The sequence below is a fragment of the Myxocyprinus asiaticus genome, chromosome 32, assembly GCF_019703515.2.
Source record: "Myxocyprinus asiaticus isolate MX2 ecotype Aquarium Trade chromosome 32, UBuf_Myxa_2, whole genome shotgun sequence".
In the NCBI taxonomy this organism is placed as follows: domain Eukaryota; kingdom Metazoa; phylum Chordata; class Actinopteri; order Cypriniformes; family Catostomidae; genus Myxocyprinus; species Myxocyprinus asiaticus.
Genome location: NC_059375.1, coordinates 39,510,826 through 39,527,753, shown reverse-complemented (window position 1 = coordinate 39,527,753; position 16,928 = coordinate 39,510,826). Strand labels below are relative to the sequence as shown.

The 16,928-nt window shown below is 36.9% G+C and overlaps 2 protein-coding genes across 17 annotated transcripts in view; one reads left to right on the top strand and one right to left on the bottom strand.

Moving 5' to 3' along the window:
* Positions 1-3,411, bottom strand: part of LOC127423641 (transcription factor COE3) — a 114,934-nt gene extending 111,523 nt beyond the window's left edge. For 7 of the 15 annotated variants that reach the window (XM_051668128.1, XM_051668140.1, XM_051668138.1 and 4 more), the window contains exons 1-4: positions 2,825-3,410; positions 2,411-2,567; positions 1,901-1,964; positions 1,507-1,562 (exon numbers count right to left, since the gene is read on the bottom strand). In XM_051668128.1, coding sequence (XP_051524088.1) covers positions 1,507-1,562; positions 1,901-1,964; positions 2,411-2,567; positions 2,825-2,958 — 411 coding nt within the window. In that variant the 5' untranslated portion in view covers positions 2,959-3,410. Of the gene's footprint in view, positions 1-1,506; positions 1,563-1,900; positions 1,965-2,410; positions 2,568-2,824 lie in introns of all 15 variants that reach the window. The other 8 variants (XM_051668130.1, XM_051668132.1, XM_051668133.1 and 5 more) reach the window with 3 other exon arrangements.
* Positions 3,412-3,417: 6 nt separating this feature from the next.
* LOC127423646 (uncharacterized) lies at positions 3,418-16,531 on the top strand. Of its 2 annotated transcripts, XM_051668149.1 has the most exons (3): positions 3,418-3,688; positions 11,769-11,805; positions 16,042-16,531. In XM_051668149.1, the coding sequence occupies exons 1-3, from the start codon at positions 3,441-3,443 to the stop codon at positions 16,519-16,521; spliced, it is 765 nt and encodes a 254-aa protein (XP_051524109.1). In that variant the 5' UTR covers positions 3,418-3,440; the 3' UTR covers positions 16,522-16,531. The 2 variants fall into 2 exon arrangements, 1 of the variants encoding a protein (XP_051524109.1); XR_007894361.1 differs by lacking the exons at positions 3,418-3,688; positions 16,042-16,531 and adding an exon at positions 4,544-4,774 and having other exon boundaries at positions 11,769-13,921.
* The last annotated feature ends 397 nt before the right edge of the window (positions 16,532-16,928 follow it).

The following is a 16,928-nucleotide window of genomic DNA, read 5'->3' as shown; positions in this document are numbered from 1 at the left end:
TTGACAGAAAATGTATGCGTACATGTCAAAACAAAATGTTCACAATAAATAATCACTTATAATAAAGCATACTGGCAATTAAGTCATTTTTTTAAAGTAATTATTTTAATTGGCATTTTGGATGCTGAATCAAGCATCTGATTGTAATTCTACAATTTGTGAAAATATATTAATAAACATTCTGCATATGAAACATAAATCAAATTAAAAACCTTAGCGCAATATAATTTATCAGACCGTCCGCGGTCTGTCTTAGGCATTATGTGATGTGACTTTGCTATTTATATTTCCTTGATTTATGTTCCTGCCTCTCACTACTGAAAATATACGGAAATTCATAAAGTGGCTGCTCAGCGCCATTGACTCTTTGATCATGTTCAGCCCCATTCAGAGGCTGCTCAGATAAAACCTTCATATTTTCTATCCTGTGATGCCAAAGGATGGATAAACTGATAACAAGAGCCTCATAATCAAGCTACAGAACCACCTTGTTCTTTACTGTAAGAGGGTTAAATGGACAATGGAAATGAGCTGAAGGTGATTTCACAGAACATCACAGTACAAAATCTACTCAAGTGCCTGAAGCTTTAATTGTTAAGCCTTTAACCAGATCTGATTACAGCACAACAAAAAATGGTCAGCGTTCAAGTGTGACAGGACGAATTATGGCACGATAAAATATAGTAAATGAATGCTAATTAATAAATATTGTAAAATAATGTCATGCATTTTAAAACTAAAATTTAAAAAAATGCCCTTTTTTTGTGCATCAAAACTACCCGCATGTTTATAAGCTGTGTATTGCCTCAGAATAGATTCATAAATAAGCGATTAAGAAAAATCAAAACTAATTGAATTGCTTTTATTTAAAAGCGCAGTACAGAAATATATATTTTGACTGTTGAGACTATATTAATGTGGCTCATATGAAACAAATGAGAGTAAATTATAGAGAGACGGGCGTTCTTGAAAGACCCTGGAGCCCACGACCCGAATTATTAACACTATAGAGGTTGTCGTGAGACCTGAATTACCCTGGACATGTGTAGGCTACGCGTAATTTGTCCAAAACGCGTGCTATTTGTATACATGTCATATATATTTTTTTGTCCCCACCATTGTATTAATTCGCAATAAATTATCAAACAGCTTCAAGCATTGCATTATCAAAGAAAAACGTGGTAATGTGATTCACGTTAAATTACATCTGCTAAATTACCTCCTCCCATTAATCAGTGCAGCCACGGTAACGGTTTGGCCATACTACACATTTTAGATGTAAATATAATTAGTTACAGAAGCAATATAATAATAAACATGTTTAGCTTTGCAACGTAGCTCCACTAAATAATACATATCAAGCACACATATATTTAATTTGTATTATACTGTATTTACTTGATGTAAAGTGCGACCAAAGCCACGTGCAGCAAAAACTTACACACAATGAAACTATACATATAAATATACAATATCACAGAAGAGAAAGGAAAATAAAGTTCTTACCTGTTTTGTCATGGAATCGATTAACCGAACATATAGATCCTGTTCTGTTCTGACGCCTGTGGGAAATTATTTTAGTTTTTCAGTGTGAAGTCTGGTGAAAACAAATGCTCATTGCTGAAATAATTACTCTGAAAATAAAACTATGATTCGGTGAAGACTATACAAAGTTTGAAAGGAGGGAAATAGAAATTAGCCGTTCTTTCTATTCGCTCATTTAAAAATTCAAAAGGTTTACATGATTTTCCATCTACTAGAATTACAGTTGTTAAATAAACTGGGCTGTATTTTTAAGAAAACTAGTCAGCAGATGTAAGTTAATACGGCTCCATTGAATTTGTCTTTGAATAAAACACTTGTAAATCTATCTCAGCTGTATGGAGAAATTTACACTTACCGTTGCTGTACAATAGTTGTAGTTTGTAATGTATCCCATTGTTAGTTTTTTCACTGTTAGGTTCCTAAAAAAAATAAAAAAATAAAATAAAAATAAGGATTTGTTTGGGGTCAGATTGGCATTCTTTTATTTGTGTCTGTTTTTGTATATTTAGAAAACGCATGCATTTTATTTGTATATGCATGTTCTTTCTGCACAAGGATGAATATGTACGTAAATGCTGTTTTTATTTAATAAAGTTTATATTTCAGAAGATTTATACGGCAAATGGTAATAATGTTTCCCATCACTATTGTACTAAAAGTGTGTATGCATAAATATATATATATATATATATATATATATATATATATATATATATATATATATATATATATATATATATATATAAATTCTGTGATATTCGCGATTCTCATGAAAACTCTTTTAGGGCGCACGTGTTTCCAAAAGTGTAGATGTGGGAGTTTTAGCGTCAAAATTCAAAGCAGTATTCCGAAGTGGCGCGCTTACTTTCTCCTTTTCCACAAAGTCCACAAAAGCTGTCCTTTCGATCTCCACTGGCTGTCCCTGTCTGTCATAAAGCGCCAGGACGAAGTGGAAAAAATTGGATTTTCTGAGGTTGGATGGCGGTTGTTTCTCATAATGCGCCCGTGCCAGACCAACTCCACTGCGGGGAGGAAAAACAAGACACCAGTGTGGGTTAAAACAAGAGGCATACACTTGAGATATAGATGCAGATAGAATGAAAACACACTGGAGATGGGAGAATTCTTGATTTGTCACTTAAACTGTAATATGATGTAATGAACAGGGGAAAGCGGCGAAGAGGTGCATGGGGAGAGTGTAATTGATACATGGCATATTGGGGATTTAGGGGTCGATCTGAAAAATGCATTAAAAAATCGGATGATTTGGCAAACGTACCTCTGGGCGGCTGTGTTCGCATCCACCACCCCAGCCGTGTGCATCCACGATCGGACTGAATTCATGCCACTGCCCAACGGTTCCTCTTTCATAGTGGTCCCCCCTCTTGGTATATTTTCCTGAATCCCAAACATTAAAACAGTTCGCGTGCAACCCACTTCCAGCCAAAGAGATGAAATAAGATTGTGAGCAGGGGCGCGTCGTTCCTCCAAGAGACCCTTCGGATATCAATAAGTGTTTGTGATTTGTTGAAAAGAGCAGAAGAAGAAGAAAAGAAAAAACACCCGGTTCTCAGTCCCGATTCCTTCTTCAGTCCGTCCTGCGTTGGCACCACATGAACGATTTAGTGCGTAAAGATTCTCAAGCCCCTCCAACAGCTTGTTTGGATAGAAGGATGGAGATACTCCCGTGGAAGAAGCGCGCGAAGAAGTCGCTCAAATATAGGGGATATTGTTGCTCTTTCTTTCTTTAATTCAGTTAAACATTTCTTGTAACTTTGTGTTGTTGATGATAATGCTCTTAGCTTGGTGTCATCCTATAACAACAGCATCAAAAAAGGCTTCGGGACACTGCTGAATCCACCACTTCTGGCTCCAAAAGACAAATAAACGCGTAAATGATCACCGTGGAGGTGTTCCCGGACACGGGAGAGGATGATGAGGGGCCTTTAGCGCGTCTTTGCAGAATGGATGGAAGCATACAAAACTCAACCCTCTATCCCCCAGGACTGGAACCTTTCCCGGGAGCCAAAAACTCCAGACCCACGGGATACACGCTGTCAGAGGATGACGCGCAAGTGGGCGTGCCTATGACCATATATGGAGAGGATCGACGCTTCCTGTCGCTGGGCTTTAAGCTTGGACCGTGAGTACATACACGACTACATTCACTACACTGCTGCTGCTTTTCCAGCGGCTTCGCTGTGATTTGGTCCCTTCAAATGAACATCGTGTCAAGTAATCACAGATTAACAAATATCAATGAGAATAAAAATGCGCAATGCATAGGAACACCCTATAGATATAAAGATATATATATATTAAATAATGGCAATGCACCAACATGCAGTTGGTGGGCTGTTCACATTAATCTTGATGCAAGTTTATAGAGTGCAAAAGGGGGAAAAACGAGAGAGATAAGGAAAAAGAGAGCTGACCACCCATCCGCTTGGCCCAGAGGATGGGCAGTTGCAACTCTTGTGGTTTGGTTTCCAGATTAAAATTCTTACAATCAAAATATCTAAGGTGCCTGTTTGGAAATGTCCAATGCATAACCCACTGATCACTTTTCACTATATTTTATCTGCGATTTATAGGCATCACTCTGAAGTCAGAAAGATGTACTGGCATTTTAAGAGTAGTTGCTCCTTGTAATAAACACCCTAAGCATCTGCATAATGGCGTAAAGCGTGTCTTAAATTATGGGAACATTGACTGATAGAGTCTGAAACAGTTTGCGTGTGCGAAGCGATCCGATGAGATGTCAAACTCCTCGCCCTAGTGCGTAAAAGGCGTTAATTTAGTAAATTATTGCAGAATTACTTCTGAAACTGTGAAAGGACTCGGGGGAAACATTGCGTCCACCCTCTCCTTCCATGCGCTATAAGTAGGATGTCTTTTGTAATAAAAATATAATAATTTATCAGGACAATAAGGGTTGTTTTTCGCTTTTTTTGGTATAAGGTTTGCGATCTTGCCAGCGCACCATGTATGTTAATATTTGAATTGATGGATGAAAATGGAAGTCCGATGTTGGTTATCTGGGGACCCTGTGCGCTGGAGGGAGGGATGGATGGACGGAGAGAGAAGAAGAGAGATGTGTTTTACAGAGCAATCTATTCTGCTAGTGTTGGGGGTTAATGACTATTGCCAAAGATAAGTGAATTATCAAAGCTGTTGCTCTTGCCTCGACTCAAAATCCATCACATTGCATCGTCGCCTAATTAAATACGTAAGTAATAAAATTATATTTTACGACAATTTAAGATTGATATGTTTTTATTTTATTTTATTATTATTCGGAATGACTTTGATCCATGCATACACCGAATGCCTCTGTGAACTTTAATGTTAAATCTTATTAAGTTGCAACGTAATCGCGATGACATATGAAATGCTCATCTTGATCATAAAACAGTTGTTTTATGTTTTAAATAAAATGTTATTATAAATTATTGTTCTCTGAATATTAAAACAAAATTCTGTTTATGATGATAAATACATCTAAAGTATCCGTAGACCTATTTTGCACTGTCTAATATGAAATGTGATATCAATTTGCGTTATGGCTGTCGGATTATATGCATTTTTAATAAATACATCCTCTACACATTTTACTTACAATAATACATATTTCACATTTGCTAACTGTAGGCCTTATCTACAGTATCTCTAATACAGATTACACACCAAAGCGATTTCAATCTGATTACCAAATTAGGGTTTTAGGCTAAATCCCTTTAAATCTGATACTGTTGACTAGAGAAGTTCAACAATCCCATCGCGTAGGTAACGATCCCGTCCTGAAAAGGAGTTTTAAACCTTATTTGACAACAAATGCAGCTGCCCCTCTATTTTGGAAGATATTAGGCGAAAATGAATGCAAATCTGTGTTCAGAAGCCATCTGGCCGGAGACGGCAGAATCAGCTGCTCGCCTGAATCCATCTCGGCTCATTTCTGAGGCTCATCTGGACCCCGGAGCCAAAGCGTGCAAAATGCGCTCTTTAATTCACCAACTTTCACTTCCACTCCTCGACATTCACCGAGCAGCGTTTGAAAATAAAGTGCGGGACCGATTTGGGTGTTTTATGACAACAAAAATGCATTACGCAATTTAACTGCAATATGCATATTGCAAGTTATAAAAATGTGTGTAATAAGTCGTAGACCAAGGTTTTTGTTATGCAAAAAAACAGTGCCAGATTCAGAAAACCATAGCAAGAAAAATACCACCAAATAATACAAATGTATTATTTATTATTGTTATTATATTATAACGTGCTTTTTAATATGTACATTTTACGCATTAAATATTTAGAGCTTTAACATTTGTATATGCGTGCATGTTTATGGTGTGGATTTAGCTCTATTATGTCTACCCATGTTAGATCTTATTTGGAGAGGTGTACTAACAGAGAGCGCCGGACAAAGGAAAAGTTAGTCATGCAGAAGGTGTGTGTGGGTTTGAATAAGATTTGCTCGGCGTTGCCAAGACCTCCCGAAGAAACGACCCTCCTCCTTATTGTGTGTGAAGTGTTCCTTTTGTGTGAATTTACGGGGTGAGGCTCCAATGATCCCCAACAAATTTGCATTTAAATAGCGACATCAACCGATTCGCGTGCCACACACCAGTGGCTTTCCCAGATGTCCAGGCAAAGTCAGTCAGATGGCCAGTGCCCAGATGTCCCCTCCACGTGCATCATACCAGCGCACCACGAGCGCGTAAATACACGCGGACGCGGATTTGCATCTTTGTGCACGGCCAGCTCATTCAAAGCCCAGTTTTAATCTTAGAGGTCTGAAGCAGAGGGGACACCTGCAAGACTCTAGAGAAGGTGACTGGAGAGCCGTGATCATAATAAAATTGGTTGGATAGGGTGAGATGTCACATTCTGATCCTCAGTCGTCGTGTTGATAGGCCTGTCTGTCTCCAACATCACAGAAACGCGTTGGCATGTGCGTTTGGACTGATATTGGCATTGAGACATGAAATTAAATTACCAGCCGTGAGATTCTGAGCTGCATCATGTGCGCAAAAAACGGACAACTGACCACTTAGAGAGCGCGTTATGTATTGAAAGGCGTGAACCAGCTCATCATAACTCATATAACAGATTCTCACACCAATACATGCCGAGAGATTATTATCAATTCCAAGCGCTCAAGTTTCTAAGCGTGCCATTTCATGTTCTGTTGTCAGGCTGTTTTCAAGAACCAGAGTAAAGAGCATCTGTCTTGACTTGAGCCTTTTCATAACATCAAAACAGAGAGTTTATTTGGTTTCAAGTGTTACATTTCATGTTTATGTTTGTGTTTCATAGACAATCAAGTCCTCTTATTTTAAAACGCGGAAATAATTTTAAATTTGCCGTTTTTTAATAGGGCACGTGACAGAGAAAATCAAATATGCATAAACGTCAGCGCATGACAAACAATCAATCATTCGTCTTTGCATTTTTAAACTGTTGCATATCTTCTGTTCGCCTTAATCATGACAACTAATTACATCGTTAATGACTAGAAAAGGAGAAGAACAACAACAACAACAAAAAATAAAAAAATAAATGAGGGCAAATAAACTCTAGATGAATTATGAGCATTGCTATTTGGCTCAAGTCACAATTTCCGATGCAGATTATTGTTATTTTTGGTGCTATTATACAAAGTTGTGCATAGAATAAATAAAGATGTTTAATAGTACATATATGCATAAACTAAATTAGACCAGTTTATGTATTGATTTATGTATTTTATGAAAAAGGTTAAATGCATATTTAATTTAACTTTATCTCACTGCGTATTTGCAGCGGGTCTAAATAAATCCCCTAAACAAATAGTGAATAATTAATACTTAGCCTATATAAAATAAACAACCAATATCCTTCATTTTAAATTATTTTTATTGTTTACAACAGCCACCAGCCATGTGAAAATATCAAAGACATTTGAGCATCAGCCTAAATGAATAAAATGTGAAAATGTCCTTTATTTGTTTATTTATTTATTTATTTTCCGGGGGGAAACGGCACCGGCTTTTTGGTGGAGCAGCCTTGAAATCTTGAAGAGAAATTTGATAAAGAGCGCCTCCTTTCGACAGAGCTGTGGAACAGCGTTTCACATCGCAACCCAATTAGATGGGGAAGATTTGCAACTCCAATCAATACTCTAATATCGATCAAACAAGAACCAACCAGTTTCCGATTTTCTTTTAAAGAGTTTCAAAATGTATCACCTTACAATTGTAGTAGTTACATTAAATATGTCGGTGCACATGAAATAATTTTAAGTAGAAAGCGCAGATGGACTGCAGCAAATAAATAAAATGATAAAAGGCTTTAGTATAACTCTTATGAAGTGGTTGGCAGCATTTCTTTAAATATATGTCGAACTTTATTTCGGTTTTCAATTCATGAAGAGTATTTTTGTCATGCAAAACATATTAAACATGCCTCAAATAAAATTTCAGCTCATGTATTTAATGCATTTTTATGAAATAGTGTACATAAATCAAAGAGAAGAAAACCTTAAATTAAAATGTACCGTGTGACGCAGGCCGTCGTGCCTAATATCTGCTGATGCTTTTATTTGCGCATAATAAATAAATAAATACAAATCACAATAGCAGAATCGGTGTGCAGAAACAAAATGCATGTGCTGCAAAATGCATGTGTTATTTCTCGGTGAAACAGATCGTGCTGGGGGCACCTTCACTGCAAAAACAGGTTTCGATTAGGTAATTTTAGATATTGTAATTGGCTTTAATTAAACATGTATCGCGCTAATTAACTCAGATTTTTGCTCAACCGCTGGGACTCTCGTGTCGGCTTTGATACAGTCGAGCAGATGTCCCAATACAACTCCAGTGACAATTAGAAACTTCAGCTCTGAAATTCTCTGGAAGTAACTTCAAACCTTATATGCTGTCTGACAACATTAAGCAGGTCACAGTACATGCCGTAAAAAAATAAAAAAATAATAAAACATAATTATATATATATATATATATATATATATATATATATATATATATATATATATATATATATATATATATTATTATTATTATTATTATTATTATTATTATTATTATTATTATTATTATAGTCTACTTTTATTATAAACTATATATGTGCTATATATATTTTATAACATTTGGCTATATTTGATAAAGCCTTTCCCTCATTAGACATATCGAGATTTGATGTTTCCTTCACAGCTATTTGATATGCCACAAATGTTTCGTTATTTAAGACGTCAGCTGATATTTATAACACACTCACATGCTCTCTAATGCACAAGACAAAACGAGTCTATATATTGTCTTTAAATATATGCTTTTTTCTATGTGAAAAATATGTATTAGCCTATTATTATTATTATTATTATTATTATTATTATTATTATGCTATTATATATACGTTGCCATTATTAGATTAAAGTTGGCTCTTTGTCTGTCAAATTGACAGTGTCAGTGTAACAAAGATCGTGATCCACACTTCCTGATTTTAAATGAAAACAGCAGAACATGTGAAACTGGGCTCAGTTATGTCGAGGGTCTGGGTTGCCATATAATAATTAGCATTTTCATTCAGCTCTTGAAATGAAGAGAGAGAGAGAGAGAGAGAGAGAGAGAGAGAGAGAGAGAGAGAGAGAGAGAGAGAGAGAGAGAGAGAGAGCCCGAGGCGCAGCTCCAGGCAACACCTATAGAAAGAAAAAGCGAGCGAATAAAGAACGGGGCAGCCATTCTAGACAATTAACATGTAAAATATCCAGTGGAAATGGGGTCTGAAAAGAGACGGTGCGGGTCAGCTCCACCTCATTTCAGAAGATCCAGTAAACTCCCGTGATTAAAAAGTTTACCGGGAGTAATTAACGGTGCGGGGCGTCAGCTGCACCTGCGCTTCGGTCCTCCTACACACACACACACACACACACACCACCGCAGAAAGACAGGCAGCAATGATTTAAAACATTCTCTAAAAGCCTCATAGTGCAATAAGTTTGTCATCAGCAGCACGTCCTTGATGAGACGTGATTGACCTACTTTCTCGCAGTTATTTTCACAAATCAGCGACTCGTTGGGAGGGCAACGAGCTTGAACATCTGGTAACCGAATGGAAGTGCCACCGGTCCATTTATTCAGGCCTTTTCTATAGGCGCTCAGTCACTTTTGCCCCTGTAGGTGAGACAATCTCGGGGTTTTCTGGCGTGGAAAAGGAGCAATTATGTGGTGTGCCAGTGCCCCACCTACAGGCCTGAGGGGTTAGAAAGACCCTGCAATCTGTTCCTTAGGTCAGGGGCTGCATCTGCTAGTGAATAGAATAGAATAGAATAGAATAGAATAGAATAGAAGACTTAATTTTGCACAATTATCATAACTTACGTCATATGGAATTTTATACGCATATTTCTCACAACAGTTACAGTTTAAAAGCTATTTAAAAACATTGTTTAAATGTCTTTTGGAATCACATGAACAAATATTCATGTAAATGCAGAAATAAACAATAATTATATATATATATATATATATATATATATATATATATATATATATATATATATATATATATTTTTTTTTTTTTTTTTTTTTTGCACCAATATAAAAGTGTAATTAAAGGATAGTTCACCCCAAAACGAAAATTATGTAATCATTTACTGACCCTCAGGTTGTTCCAAACCTATATGACCTTTTTTTTTCTCCATGACACACAAAAGGAGATTTTAGGTCAAATGTTAGTCTAAGTCACCATTTACTTGCAATGTATGAGGAAAAAACTGTAAAACAAACAAACAAACAAACAAACAAACAAATTTCTATCTTTCTACCATTCTACCTTTCTCATTTTACGGAAGAAAGAAAGTCATACGGTTTTGCAACAACATGATGAGTTAATGATTACAGAATTTTCATTCTCTCTCTGTGTGTGTGTGTGTGTGTGTGTGTGTGAACTATCCTTTTAACAATTAAGCAAATGTGGTAATTGTTTTTGAACATTATAACCATTATTTGAAAACGAGAAAACATTTATATGCATTTATTGATTTCTAATTGATTTTTACATCTCTTTTATATCTAACATTGTTTATTATATATCTATTATTATTATTTACTAACGCAGAAATATTATTATATTAAAACATGTTTAAATGTCTTTTGGAATCTCATGAACAAATATCATTTTCACAAATGTATATTCTTTGCACCAATGCAGAAATGACAATGTAGAAAAGTTTAATATTTAAAGGGAGAGTTCACCCAAAAAAAAAAAGAAAAAAAAAAAGGGGAAATTCTGTCATCATTTACTCATCCTTGTGTTGTTCCAACCCCATATGAATATATTTTCTTCCATGAAATACAAAAGATGTTAGGCAGAATTTTAGCCTCAGTCACTATTTACTTTCATTGTTCAGGGAATACAAAAACACATGTAATGAAACTGAATAGTGACTTAGACTGTCTTTGTATTATGTAATTATGACAGAATTTGTATTGTGTGTGTGTGTGTGTGTGTGTGTGTGTGTGTGTGTATGTGTGTGTGCGGGTTTGGATGGTTTACAAGGACATTTTTTAGGTTACAAAATGGTAATTACAAGGGTATTATGCTATAAATGTGGTTTATGAGGACATTTCTAGTGTTCCCATATTTGAAATAGCTTAAAAAACATACTAAACAATGTTTTATTGAAAATATAAAAATGCAGAAAGTTTTTTTTGTGAGGTTTAGGGGTAGGGTTAGGGTTAGGGGGTAGAATCTATAGTTCATACAGTATAAAAATAATTATGTCTATGGAGAGTCCTCATAATGATAGCTGCACCAACATGTGTGTGTGTGTGTGTGTGTGTGTGTGTGTGTGAACTATCCCTTTATGCATTAAACAAATGTGGAAGTGATTGCTTTTAAACATTATAACCATTGCTGTTTTCACAGAGGCGAGTTAAAATCCAGTCTGCTGAGAAAAAGTTTCAATTTATTTATTAATTTCTATATTGATTTTGACATCTATTTTATATGTAATATTGTTTAGAAATAGAAATAGAAATGTAGAAATAGTATTTGCACCACTGCAGATGTTAGGCAGAATGATAGCCTCAGTCACCATTCACTTTCATTATATGGGGGGGGGGGCATGCAGTACATGCAATGAATGCAGTACATGCAATGAACTGAATGGTGACTTAGACTGTCAACCTTTCTACCATTCTACCTTTCATGTTCCACAGAAGAAAGAAAGTCCTACTGGTTTGGAACAACATGAAGGTGAGCAAATTATTACATAATTCACATTTTTATTTGAATGATCCCTTTAAGCATAAAGTGAACATGGAAGTAATTGTTTTTAACCATTATAACCATTGCTGTGTTCACAGTGGAATGTTAACATCAGGCAGTTGTGACAACGTTGATAATTTTCAATTTATTGATTGATTCTATATTTATTTATATATGTACTGTACTGTATATCTAATATTTATTCATTCATAGCAGGGACTAATAGCACAAAGAAAAAAAAACAATTTAATTTAAAAGCGAATAGAACTAATTTTTGGTTATATGTGTGAGTTTTCATCCTAAATGCGATATATAAAACACTGCATGCTCAGTTTGATTAGTGGATTCTGACAGTTCAAACACTGCAAACGCTCCTTAGTAAACACTTGTTTACTTGCAGATTTAAAAAAGCAATTGTTTTATTCCCACGTAAATTTGTTGGTGTTTTGCTTTATTGCATGTTATTGTCACAACTTATGAGACAAACCATGACGCAATGTGACTGGTAAATGTAGTCCACGATATATTCGGAAAGTCATGCTATTTCCTGAGACCACATCACCCAAACACTCCACATGACAGAGTCAAAAAGGTCAACCCTATGAAATGAAAACTACGGAGGAAAGAAATTGAAAAAGTGAGAAATGACAACTCGTACCACGAAGCGGGACTGTTAGTGACTGCCTTGCTGTATCAAAATGAAATTCCCCAGCTGCCAGCTCTAATAGGGAGGGTCAACAGGTCAAAGTTCGCGCAGCCCCTTATTGCTGTGTTACGCTGCAGTTTCAATTCCCAGTGGCACTGTCGTAAGAGTGGAGGCACACACTCGCTTAGAGACGTGTCTTACACTCACGTAATGGCAGGTCAGATTGTGTCATGGTGCATTATTAGCCCATCCATTATTAATTATTTAACCTTAATATAGATATAAGTTTTGATAGTTACATTAAGGCACTTTTTTGATATCACTGAATATACAAATTGCATATCAAGCCTGAATTGTTTCAGTATTCTTTCTCTGATATACCTGTACATCATTGCACACCCAAAAGGGCCATTTTTCATTTTTCATTCAAAATCTATCCACAGATAAAGGGGTGCACTAGATGGTACAGGATTGGCTTTGTCTAAACAGGCTGCTGCAATGACAAGTCCCACAGCTGTAGAGATGGCAAGGCAGTCTGATTGAGTGTGTGCGTGTGTGTGTCTTTAATGCCATGGGGATAACTCCATCTTCAGTGGTTTCAACTGTATCTCTGCCCCAAACAGATTTGCAGTTACATTCTAAAGATGCTCGACACCACCCACGTGCATAACTGAACCTTTAATCATGCAGAGGAAGCAAACAAACAGCCTCTTTAATGATATTCCTCAAAAGATGGAGATGAAAACAGCTGCTGGATTTATTTATTTCCTACAAGCAGCATTTTATGCATTTTTAAGTGTAACACAAAACATCAGACTTGGATTCCTCGAAATTGCCATGCGGCCTCTTTCGGGACATATTACACTCAGAAATGTAAAAGGATCTTAGCATAGTGTCACTCTAAACTCAGAATATTTTTTAAAAACGTGTTGGAAAAAATATACAGTGGGGTCCAAACACCTGAGACCTCTTATCAAAATGCTTCTATTTGCCATTTTTGTAATTAAATGCAAATGGTTTTGTACAATAGGCATAATAATTTACAGTAAGCGAAAAGTTGAACATGCATTTCAGAATTTCATATGTACTTTAATGAGAAAGCATTCGAGCTGGCATGGACTTCAAAGTTTATGCGAAACCAGATGATCTATGTTTTTCAGTGTTTAAAAATGAAAGAGCGTCTTGTGTGCTTCAATGAAAGTAAGGGACTCTTAAATTTTGCACAGAGGAAATAGCATGGTCAATGTCAATGTAAAAAAAAAAAAAAAAAATATGTATGTATATACATATATATAATGAATTTACATTTTTTAAGAATATTCAGAAAACAATGCCAGTCTGTTAGATTAAAATCTTGATTTTTTAAGCACATAAAATGTTGACTATTGTGTGACTTTAGCGTGCTGTAATATTCAACATGCAATTTTCCTTCCCAACTGTTGTTGTGTTAAAGTTCAGTGTCAGCTACTTTTGTGTAATTTATTATTATTATTATTTTATATATATATATATATATATATATATATATATATATATATATATATATATATATATATATATATATATATATAATAAAAATAAAATAGGTGTTTTTTAATTGCTGTAAACAGATGTTGCAATTCTGCTACGCTGGGTCTCTCAGGGTTAAATATATTTCTACTTCATTTTAAAATTTCCAATATCCTAAAACTGTATTTATTTCTAGGTTTAAATGGAAAAAAAAAATCCCAGATTTTTAATGTGATCTCAGACTTTTAGACCCCATTGAAGCTCAATCTACACATTATCAAATGATCATTGATGTGGTTGATTACATTTCTGCAGATTGATTCCTGTAATGAAACGCAAGAAAACGGCTTAGCCATCAAGTTTAGTGGTGTGGTTCCACATTGTGTTTGTGGTTTTATAAAGCCTTATGCAGTAGGTTTTGGCAGCAGCTGTCATACGCAGCTTGAGAGTTGACAATTTCCTGCAGATTTCATAGAGAGAAGGAAAAAGGCATAGGAAGTACAAAATAAAATCTGCTCTGTTGGAAAATGCAAAGATCATTCTCATGTGTGAACTCTACATTATTAACAGACAGAAAGATGAAGATGCAGCCGTGAAAAAAGAAAAGAAAAAAATCAGAGTAAATGCTTAAAATAGGTGCTGTCAGTTCGACACTGTGTACCGGGACCACAGAGGTGAAAAAAGCTGTGAAAAAATTCTGAGAGCTTTAAATTAAACCGTGAAATGCAACATCTGCGTTCAAAAACCTTTTACCCCCAATTTCACATGTATTGTTTTCTTCTTTTTAAATGCTTGTTTGAATATGTATGTGTGGATCTTTTCAGAGATTGCAGGCGATGAATTGCAGCAGTCATTTGCACTGATTTAAAAATCTAAGGGAATGAACAACGACGTGATTGTGGTAAACACATTGCCTTCGTGGAGCGCCGTCCCAGTTTCCTGAACTCCGAGGAAGAGGGTGTGTTTGTTAGTACGCAACTGATAAATGGATTAATTGGTTAGATTAGGCTTTGATCACAGAGACCGCGCACAGAAATATGTTTATTGTTTATTATGATTTTGTTCATTGAGCTGTAGCATGTGGTAAATGTGCAATAAATAAAAGTGATGCACTGGTGTGTACTAGTACAGAAACTCATTGTGAAATGGTTTGGAAGGTGAAATACAGACAATAAATGAGATTTGCTGGTTTTAGATGTGGCACTCTAAAACAATGTTTTTGGAGAACAAAAGACAAGGGAGGATGTTTCATTCATTGAAAGCACACTTGATCAATTCTGATCATAAACTGAACGAAACAGCTCATATAATGTTAGCTACCTTAACTGAGTCATTCCTATTGTACATTTTGCACTCTATAACTTGAAATAAAAATATACTTGTGTCGGAATGTATGGAAGTTTTTAAAAAGGGGGTTTTCCAGGCTCTATTGATTAAAACATATACACTATTTTAAACACAGTGGCAAGAAAATTTAAAGGATGCCAAATAGGATGGAAATGAGGAGCGAAAGTTAGCAACTGGTCAGAGAGAAACTGAGAGTTGGCTTACATGAGGGTGTCAGCATAGTTAATGGCAGTTAATGCACATATTTTGCACATCGGAATTTTCATATGCCTAATGATGAATGTAGTTTCGTCAAACAGGATGGAATGTTTTAGACATAACAGGATTCAAGAAATTCATTGCTATTACTTACTGATATCTGTGCTGTTGCTATCCCACCAAAATGATGTCACTTCCTGGAGGATGATGTAATTAAGGAAATGGCTTTTGTTATTTATTACGAAAAGAATAATGGAAAGTGAATACCCATTAAAATAATATTCCCAAGAAAACATTGTGATGAGGAGGATGGTGTGGCTGGGCTGAAACGATGGACGCCCGGAGCTGAATCAGGCCAATCAGCCAGGAGAGGGATAAAGAGGAGCCGGGACGCCAGTTCGAGAGAGAAAGAGAGAAACGCTCATGGTCGCAATGTCTGTGTGTTTTATGTTATGTTTAAGTTCCTTTGTGTCATTAAAAGTTTACGTTGACTGCTCAGCCGGTTCCCACCTTCTCCTTGCCAGTTGTATGAATATGCTACATTGGTGCCGAAACCCAGGAGGGAGGAGGGATGTGCTGTCGGAGAGCCCTCGCCGCAGATGGAGAGTTGCGACGCTGAGGAGGTAAGGTCCAGTGGTACCGGAGCGGTTCACCAGAAGGCGGAGGAGCCCACTGCCATCCGCCAGGAGACGAAGGAGCCGCTGCCGGCCGATAGGGGGAGAAGGACTTGCTGTCGTCCACCAGGAGGCGGGGGAGCCATTGACGTCTGCCGTGAGGTGGAGGAGCCCGATGCCGTCCACCAGAAGGCGAGGTCCAGTGCCATTGCCTGGTGTTGTGGAGGGCCACTGCACAGCTGGCTGAGGACCAGTCAACAGCGTGTTCGGAGACCGGCATGCCATTTTTCTCTCTCTCTCTCTCTCTGTCTCTCCCGCTCACTCTTTCCCTCTCCCATCTCCCTCCCCTCATCGTACTCAGATTCCCAGGAGGCGGGGAAGACTGGCTGAAAGGGCAACACCTCCCCTCCAGTTTGGGGGGGGGGGGGTTGGGGGGGTAGGTGGGGGGTAAGTCAGGCCAGAGATTTCCCTTGGCATTGGGGGTATGTGACGAGGAGGAGGGCACGGCCGGGCCGTAACGATGGACGTTCAGCCCAATCAGCCAGGAGAGGGATAAAGAGGAGCCAGGGACACCTGTTAAGAGAGAGAGAGAGAGAGAGAGAGAGAGAGAGAGAGAGAGAGAGAGACGTTCGCGGCCGCATTGTCTGTGTGTTTTATGTTATGTTTAAGTTCCTTTGTGTCATTAAAAGTTGACTGCTCAGCCGGTTCCCGCCTACTCCTTGTCCATCATATTAAGTCAGTAAACTAAGAATTTGTAGCATAATTGATTACCACAAAAATGAATTTTGACTTAAAAA